At 43.7% G+C, this 9,746-nt stretch overlaps 1 protein-coding gene across 1 annotated transcript in view; it reads left to right on the forward strand.

Moving 5' to 3' along the window:
- Positions 1-6,680, forward strand: part of STARD7 (StAR related lipid transfer domain containing 7) — an 8,445-nt gene extending 1,765 nt beyond the window's left edge. Inside the window, exons 5-7 of the mRNA XM_006761142.2 lie at positions 707-806; positions 3,706-3,790; positions 4,761-6,680. Coding sequence (XP_006761205.1) covers positions 707-806; positions 3,706-3,790; positions 4,761-4,945 — 370 coding nt within the window. The 3' untranslated portion in view covers positions 4,946-6,680. The remainder of the gene's footprint in view (positions 1-706; positions 807-3,705; positions 3,791-4,760) is intronic.
- The last annotated feature ends 3,066 nt before the right edge of the window (positions 6,681-9,746 follow it).

The raw sequence follows: 9,746 nt of genomic DNA on the forward strand, positions 1-9,746 counted from the left end.
CCTGCTGAGTTCTGTTAGCTGTGTCCTTTACTCATATATGTCTGTAGTGGGTTTGCATGTTCTCAGTGCCCTTATATAAGTGAAGCCCAGGCCCATCCATCCCAACTAGAACATGAGTTTTGAAGGGATATATGCTTTTCATTAAATCATTTCTTCAGTTCTTAATATTGATGATTCAAAAAAGAAGTGCTCTGTCTTCAACACAAGTCCTAGTGAACTGGGATTTACCATGTAAACTCACTTTGTTTTAGAAGTTCGTTTGTATTAATTTGTCTTGGTGACTCATCTGTTATTTATTTATTTTTGGGGGGGTTAATCCTCACCTGAAGGTATTTTTTCCATTGGTTTTTAGAGAGTGGAAGAGAGGCAGGGAGGAGAGAGTTTCATTTTATTTCTTTAATCTTCACCAGAGGGAGGGAGAGAGAGAGAAACATTGATATATGAGAAGAACATCAATTAGTTGCTTTCTGTACACTCCCCAACTGGGGATTGAACCCACAACCCAGGTATGTGCCCTGACCAGGAATCAAACCTGCAACCTTTCGGTGTATGGGATGACACTCAAACAACTGAGCCATTGTGGCTGGGCTTCTCTGTTGTATTTTAAATATTAGCGTCAGCTTTTTAGATTTTCCTCATAACTTTAGCTCCTGTGCTATTTTGTATGTAGACATTGCTCAGTTTCCTTAATTTTTCTCCTTATCAGCGCTGTGGAGCACCCCAGTGTGCCAGAATCTCCAGAATTCGTAAGGGTCAAATCATATGAGTCCCAAATGGTTATCCGTCCCCACAAGTCATTTGATGAGGTGAGTTTCATCACTCAAGAGGTGATGTGATGTGGCTTTGGAATTTTCTCAAGGAATGCCTTTTATCTGAAATGGAGAGGGCATGGGTGCATTGGTTCTCAGAATCTGCTGGAGCCTGAAAAGTTGCATTTTTAAGAAGTTCCCAGATGAGGCTGATGCTACTGGACTGGGGACCACACTTTGGGAACCTCTGCTGTGGGCTGATAGACCTGGAGGACCCCCCTATGACAAAGTCCCATTTATCTGAGAGAGAAGAGAAGATGACAGCCCCTAACTCAGCCTATGGTTAGCAGCTTTCTTTAGGAATCATTAAAATTTCACCACAATCAGCAGATCAGATATAACCTTTCTCGACTTCCATTTCCTTGTCTATAAAATGAGAGGGTTAGACCAGCGATATTTAACCTTTTCATCTTATGGCACATTTAAGCTAATTACTTAAATTCTGTGGCACACCAAAAAATATAATTTTTGCTGAACTGACAAAAAAAATAGGTATAATTGATCGTTCACACCAGACAACTATTGTTGTGTGGGCTGTTGTCATTTTTTAATTTAACAGTTTAAAGGAAAGAGGTCAGTGCCCCTGACTAAATAGTCGGGTGTTGCATGTTTTAAAAATTCTTGTGGCACAATGGTTGAAAATCACTGGGTTAGACTAATACTCTCTGCCGTCCTTAAAATTCTGTAGCCATTTTTTGAAAATATTTTCTTTAACTTAGTGGGTGTTTTGTTTGTTTTTAGCAAAATTTTTGTTGAATGTACATGTTGATTTTAATGTTTGCTGTTTTTAGTTCTACTTCACTTCATATTTTTGTGCTGCCTTTTAAAGCTATATGAACTGTATTCTTTAGTACGGTTTTATTGTTTCATCAAGTGGTCACCCATAACCTTACAGTGTATGCGATGATGATCCAACCAACTGAGCCACACTGGCCAGGGCTCAAGTTGTTTTATTTATACCACCTGAAGTGGGACTTTAAAAACCTCATAGAAATTGTGGTTCACCTCAGGCAATATGGTGTATGCCTCTCTTTTTACTGGGAGATCTTTGTGTTTAATTCAGAACTATTTCTAGAGAAGAATTTTTTGTTTTGTTTTGCTAATCCTCATTCAAGGATATTTTCCCGCTGATTTTTAGAGAGAGTAGAAGGTGCGGGGCGGGGGGAAGGGGGGACATCAGTGTGAGAGAGGCACCTAGACTGGTTGCTTCTTGCATAAGCCCCAACCGGACCCAGGGATCGAACCTGTGACCTTTTGGTAGCACAAGCTGACAATCTAGCCAATGAGCCACGCCGTCCAGGGCAAGGATTGTATAGTTGTTATTTATATTTATATCTACCCTTTTTCCCTATGCTGAATCTAAATTCTCACCACCACCCCAAGGTAACACTCATTTACTTTAATCTAAAACACACAAATCAGCCTCAGACTAGTAATACCAACAAGATTAATAATGTGATGACTGAAAAAAATGTGTCTCCTAAGTCTTATAACTGGCCTCTGTGGTGGGTACTGTTCCCATTCCCGTTGCCTGGGCCTTACCTCTCCTTAGTATTCCTCTGTGGCTCTGTTATGGCACACATTTAGGTACCCAGTTAGCCTACTAATTGGAAGTTCCCAAGGACAAGGACTAGCACATTTTTCTTTTCTTTATAGCACCTAACACAATGCCAGACATATAGCCGACATTCAGCTAATACTGAGTACCTGGATGAAAGAATAAACCATTCACTCAGGGAAAAGGATATGGACTTTGTTATAAAGGCACAAGAGAAAGTCTAGGTCTGTCACCTGGAGTTGTGGCCGTCTGCCCTACAAAATGCAGACACAAAGTAGTTCCCTCTTGCTCCTTTGGGTGGAGCATAATTGATTCGGCCCCCTCCTAAGATCAGGACACCTATAAGTCTCTTAGTCCTCCTCCTCCACACTGTCAGGCAGTGAGGGGGCTGACCTAGAAAATGTGGATACATGGGCCCCATGGTCAGAGTCCTGGGTTCATGCTGGCTCTCGCTCTCGTTGAGTATATGGGGGGTGACCTTGGGCCAAGTTATTTAACTTCTCTGAGCTGAGTTTCCTCATTTGTAAAACTAGGGCTAATAGGTCCTGCATCCTGGGCTTGTGTGAAGAATTGAAGCAGTTCCTGACACATAGTTAAGCACTATGTAAATGTTTGCTGTCAGTAGTAGAGTTAATACCATTCTGGCAAAGACTAAGATCTTTAAACATGGTGGGTATGTGTTGGGGTACTCAAGACCACCCCACATTAGAAAATTCACTAGAATGACTCACAGGACTCAGCATGTAGTTGTCCTCAGAGCTAAGATTCATCACAGCGACATATCAGACTGCACAGCTGGACCATGGGGGAAAGGCAGAGTCCACCTCAGAAGACGAAAGGCACGTACATGCTTCCCCTGCCTTCTTCCTGTGTGAGAGTCACAGAGAGCCCATTCTTCTGCCAGCAACAACAGTGCAGCAACATGGATGTAATGTTCCTGCCCAGGGAAGCCCATTAGACACCTGGCACCTGATACTGTTATTGGGGATGGTTACCTAGGCACCCTCTGTCCAGCACATAACAAAATTGCAGAGCCCCAGTAGGAAAGCAAGTGCTCAATATAAATTGCTTGGTTTGTACTAATAGACACACCGGGGGTCACCCTTAGCAGTTGACTGGGGACACTCTGGGAGCCAAGTTCCCAGACGCCAGCCTTTCAAGCAGGCCTTCTGTGGATGCCAACCTCCCAGTCTTCAGTGTTAATGAACTCCTCTACTTAGTGTAAAAAAAAATGGCACTCTCACCCACACTCAGGTCATGGTTATCCTGAGGGCCTGGATAGTGGAGGCTGTGGTGGGTCATTCTGGTACCTTCATCTTCGCTGTTTTTCTTTTCCAGAATGGCTTTGACTACTTGCTGACATACAGTGACAATCCCCAGACTGTGTTTCCTCGCTACTGTGTTAGTTGGATGGTTTCTAGTGGTAAGTGGGCACTTGTGTGCAGGGTCTAGAACAGCCGTGGGCAAACTACGGCCTGTGGGCCAGATCCGGCCGGTTTGAAATGAATAAAACTAAAAAAAAAAAAAGACCGTACCCTTTTATGTAATGATGTTTACTTTGAATTTATATTAGTTCACATAGACACTCCATCCATGCTTTTGTTCCGGCCCTCCGGTCCAGTTTAAGAACCCATTGTGGCCCTCGAGTCAAAAAGTTTGCCCACCCCTGGTCTAGAACCTCTGTTGAGCGTTTTGTTTTTCTCTAGCTTTTATTGACAGCAGCAAGATTAGTACTTATGTCACTCGAGCCCTGTTGCAGAAATTAAATGTCCTTCCAAACTTGTGCTGGGATATTACAAAGCTGTGGAAGCCTCCAGCTGGGTTTGGAGGGATGAGAAATATGAAGCCCCAGAAAGGACCTGTGCTTAGGGGAGTTTTAAGAAGAGCATTTGCTTGAAGCCTTAAATATGGACTGTGGGCATTAATGCACTTAAAATTTTTCTTCTTGGATAATATTGGGGACTTATACTGGCAGAGAAAATGTTGTGGTTATAGGACAGTCACCTGGAGAAAGGGGCAGCAGCTGTCCTAACAAAGGCTACACATCACGGCTGTGCCTACACCTTTCCCTTTCAGTGTCTTGCCTTTTAAAGCACCCTGATGTGATTTTCTTCTGCAATCTTCTTGTACCGCAGGGGCAGAATGCAGAGGATATTTACCGAAATAAAATAGGCAGGTATATAGGCTGTGCCACTGAAAAGTGATGTCTTTATCACCTGAAAGAGCTATTTAGGATTTAAGTGGCCTGATTCACATGCCTTTTTAAAGGATTTCAGAGGTCATGGGTTGTTTTTACTCCCTATACATTAAGGAAGGATAGGCTCCACCATTGAAGGAATTTTGAGCCCACTGCTGGTTTGTCAGCCTATTCACATTCCCCTCTCTGCCAACAGGCATGCCAGATTTCCTGGAGAAGCTGCACATGGCCACTCTGAAAGCCAAGAACATGGAGATCAAAGTAAAGGACTATATCTCATCTAAGCCTGTGGAAATGGGTAGTGAAGCCAAGGCCGCCACCCCGTCTTCTGAGCGGAAGAACGAGAGTAGTTGTGGCCCTGCCCGGATCGAGTATGCTTGAAGGGCTTTGGGATAAGAAGGGACAGGCTGCTGCTAGTCCTGTCTCGGCCCCTATCACTCTGAGACAGAACGGGGACGTGTACTAGAAGGCGTCTGCTGTAACCACCAGTGCAAGATAATTCAACAACTGGTGTCGGATTTCATTCAGAACCGCCTTTTCTCTTTATCAAAACAGAGAAGAAGGAGGCATGCATGGGGGCGTTGTCATATTCTCAGGCCAGGCATTTTGCAATTCAGTATTCCATTGAGCTAATCTGGAACAAACCGCACCTCAGGCCAGAAGAGGATAACTTGTTTTGCTTCCTCTGAATAGTTTCCTCTGCCAACATTCCAGTTTCTACCATCAGTCCTGCAGCATTGGACTGCCTTTAGTCAGAAGGTGCAACTGGAAAGTGAAGGTGGCCATTGGATGGTTCTCTGAGGGGTCATTGGGAGTCCCTTGGTACTAGGTAGTCCTGTTGTTGAACGGATGTGAACTGTTGCTTGGCAGTGTAAGTGCCTTGTCCTCACCTTGCTTCTATCTTTAGGAACATCAAGTTTGTACCAGGAAATTTCTTCGCCTCCCAAATACCACCCACTGACTACCCAAAGCCTTTTCTTCTGGACTGGCTACATTCAAACACTATGTTAATTTGGCTTGGCTCCTCCTTTCTTGGCCCATTTACCAAGAACACTGGGAAATGAATCCTTTCAGACAGTAGCTTCCTGTATTATTACTGTTTTGATAGGATCAGTGGAGATGCTCAAAACATCCCACATTAATATATATTTTTGATGTTAAAAGTTTATTAGTTCAGTGTTTCACTTATTGAATTTGAAGTATATATATATTTTTAATCTTTGTGTCAATAAGTAGGGATTGGGAGTTGAACAGAATTTCTCTAGTCCATTGTCTAGAAAACATTTTGATTTAGGCATTATTTTTCACACTCACGGTTGGATCCTGAGGACTTGTCCACCTCAGAAGCCTAAAGGCAGAGGAGTGGGGTTGGGTCACTCCCTGGAGCTCTCAGAGCTATAGACAAGCTGTGTGAGCCATTAGATGAAATCTTGCCCCAAACACTAATGTAATGGGTTTATGTGACTCTCTTGTTCCTCTGAAAGTTTTTCCTCTTCTCTTCAGAGCTAAAAGAAAAGCAAACTATGCTGTTCGGATGAAGTCACAGTCAGATGGTATGCATCAGTTTGGCCTTGCTGATTCTGCTTATGGTCATGCTGCCATCTGCTGGAAGAAAGGGATCAAGTTTTAAATTCCTCCTCCCCCCTTTAAAAAAATAATCAAAATGATCAGATTTTTCTCCCCCACCCTTTTTTTTTTAACTTGGTTCTAAAACTGAGACTAACTTAAGCCCCTCAACCTTTTTGTTGCCTGTGAAGTTTTGTGCCAAGGAAATAACTGCCCGGTGTTTCGTGTCTTGCCTTCTTTGAGTCTGGCAGAGCAGAGATGCCCGAAACAGCCCCAGCTTTTATTGATCAGTTCTCTCTTCTCATCCCTAGAACCTGACAAGCCAGGAAGAGGCCCTGGGTTATGTCTGCACTTAGCGCCTGTGATTGCCAGGCATGGGTGGATGTGGGCAGTAGTGTGAGTGCAGAGGTGTTAAGGAGCTCATGTTCTGATTTTGAGGAATTTGACTGCATTGGGGTAGGTCTGTACAGTTACTTATGTCATCATAATGATTTCACTCCTGATTTTTTTTTTCAAATGTGTGAATAAATACATAAAGATTGGTATAAAAGAGTGTTTATTTTTGGACAGATGGTGGTGGGGAAATCCTGCATATTTTGCTTATCATTTCTTCCTGACTGTATAGTTTGAGAATAGTGTTTCTACTCATAGATTGGCATGTGGAAGTAGTCGTGATCTTTTCTGCTGGTGGCTGGCACAGCTAACCACTTTGTCTAGACACTGAGCCCTTTCCAGGTGACCAGTTGGCAGCTGGAAACGAGCCAGCTATTTCCACTTTGTGCTGATCTACTAACTTACGTCCTTTGTTCTTTAAAGTAGGATCAACTTGGAGGAAACAGAGATAGAGCTTTGCTGATAAAGACTTGAGGAAATGAGGAGAGGAGGGGACTTGAGCAAGCCCAAGTCTAGATTGTGGAGGGGTGAATCAGGGCTTTGTTGGAGAGGGAGGGTGGTGAGCTCAAAACGCACATGGCCTGTGGAAAGTAGTGTCACACAGGCAATTATGCTAGAATGCAGATTTGTTCCAAGGCAATTGATGGAGACATTGGGAACATAATGTGAAACTCGATGTGTGATTTTGCTCATGGGAAACACTAGATCAACACAAATGCATACCCAGACTCTTAACTCTTTTCTCCCAAATTTCTCCAAGATGACTGGAGAGACATGTCAGGGAGTGTATGCTTGCAGGTGCTGTTCCAGTCTCCCCGCCGCAGAGGCCCCTGCACATGTCCCTGCTGTGGTTCTCCAGGCTGAGTTGAATGCTGATCCTCAGCAGCTGAGCTCTGGCTGAGAGCAACATGTCCTGGGTCGGACAGCTCTGGCTCCCAGCAAGTTCTTTATGTCCTTGGATTGGCAGGAAAAATGCTGCCATTCTTGGAGACAGTGTTCATGGGATTCAGCTTTTCTCAGGCTTCATGTCTCCAGCAGCTTCAAAAATCTTCCAAGTTGAAAGAGTAACAATACAGGGTGGGGCAGAAGTAACGTTTATAGTTTGAATGGAAAAGGCAGGCCGTTGTGATTCATTAACTTTTGTGTCCTCACAGCTGTAAACCTACTTTTGCCCCACCCTGTAATAAACCATGTAGACTCCTCCCCGTCCCCTGCCTTTGCAGATAGTTAACAGCTTGCTGTGGTGTGTGCTTTTCCTCTCTACACATACTGCTGTGGACTGAACTGTGTCCCTGTAAAATTCATATGCGGGGCCCATGTGATGGCATTCTAGGCGGAATTTAATACTAATTATATTGGGGGATAATTAGTATTAGATGAGATCAGAGTGTGCGGCCCCCATGATAGGATTGGTGCCCTTGCTTGTTCTACCTTCTCGCCATGTAAGGACAGAAAGTGGCCAGGAGCAATTGGCCAGCACATCAATCCTGGACTTTTAGCCACTAGAACTGTCAGAAATTCTGTTGTTCATAGGATTTTGTTATGGCAACCAAAGTAGATTGATACACTTTCATCACTATTTGAAAGTAAGTTGTAAACATCACCATATTTCACTCCTAAACATGTGAGTGTGCTCTTTTATAATGGTCTGTGTAACCACACTACCGTTCGCACACAGATAACTAATCTATCTAATAATGACCATATTAAAAGTTCCCCAGTTGTGCCCCCAAAGGACTTTCCTAGCACCTCCCCCAAATCCAGGCTACAGTTAAGTGTCCCGTGTTGTAATAGCAGCCAAGTAACGAAGGCAGCCGCAGCCTGTCCTTCAGGTGGAATTAGCTTCACGGGTGCTTTTGAGTAGCACAGTTTAGTGCAGGGGTTCTCTAACTTGGCTGTGCCTGGGCCCCTCCTGCAAAGGCAAATCACAGAATTGCTGGGGTCCAAAGTGGAATGTTTATGCAGCCAAAAGGAGCCAAAAGAGTCAGCAGCCTCCCTTGATCTGGAACTACCAATATAAGCTGACCTGTCATTAATTCGTCATGCCGTTGGCTCTCGTTGGGATTACTGAGCACTCGCTGTGCTGGACACTGCTTCAGCCTCCCTGTGAGTATGTAGCTGTCCTGTTTTACAGGGAGGAACTGGACCAGAGAAATTCCGTTGCTCAAGGTCACACGAAGTGACAGCCTTAACACAGACCTGGCTGTGACCTTTCCAAAGACACTTATAGCGGCATGGCTCGGTTAGTTTCTCATGAATGCTGCATTGCAAATTCCTTCCTGGGGCTATTGACCTCAGAACCTGGACCTAGGCTTTCTTTTTATCTATCTTTGTTAACTTTTATGTGCTTTAAATCCCTACTTCCACTCCTCTTGGAGGATCAAAGCATAAATATCTCTTTCCTGAAACTTTGAGGGTGTACAAAACTTAGTATAAAGGGAGGGGCAGTATTCTTGGGGACATCTTGAGGACTCACGTTCTAAAAATGCTTATTACAAGATGACCTGTCTCTGTACCCAGTGTGGTAAGACAGGGGTCTGAAAATAATCTTCATAAAATTTAACAACTCTGATTTCTAATGAATAAACTTGAAAGTGTCTAAAAAAACTATAGCATGTGGATGGAAGTGATCACAATGTAAAATATGCTTGTTTCTACTAACTTCAGTGATTACCTGATAGAGCATCATTCTAAAAGAATCCTCAGGCCATACACTGTCGTCACAATTGCTCTTCGAGCCTCATGGGTGATTATGCTCCACAAATACACTTAACATTTTTTCAAACAACTTACAAAATGACCTAACTTTATATACTTTTAAAGAGCCTAACCATGCCCAAAAATGTAGGGTGAATGTTTGAAAGTAGTAATATTTAGGTGTTTTTATGGTTAGTGCATTTTTTCATATCTTAAAACTCTGCTGTGTGTGTGTATATGAGTTAGGATTATGTCCTCCCAGACCCCTGCTACTGCTGTCTTGAACCCCCTTCCATCACATGGCATTGTGTGCTATTTCTTGATTAACTATAATTTGTTAGTGCTTTTCCTAAAATGTGGAATCCAGGACTGTACCCGAGTGCTCCCTGGTGGTAAGCACCCGGAGGACAGGCTGTGTCTGCTCATTGCCGGGTTGCCCAGTCCTCGGTGCCTCAGGTGCCTCGGGTGCCTCGGGTGGGAAGAAAATGTCTCTCCCCTTGAGGACACTCCCCAGAATGCCACGCCA

This window comes from Myotis davidii, unplaced genomic scaffold (assembly GCF_000327345.1).
Source record: "Myotis davidii unplaced genomic scaffold, ASM32734v1 scaffold758, whole genome shotgun sequence".
Taxonomy (NCBI): domain Eukaryota; kingdom Metazoa; phylum Chordata; class Mammalia; order Chiroptera; family Vespertilionidae; genus Myotis; species Myotis davidii.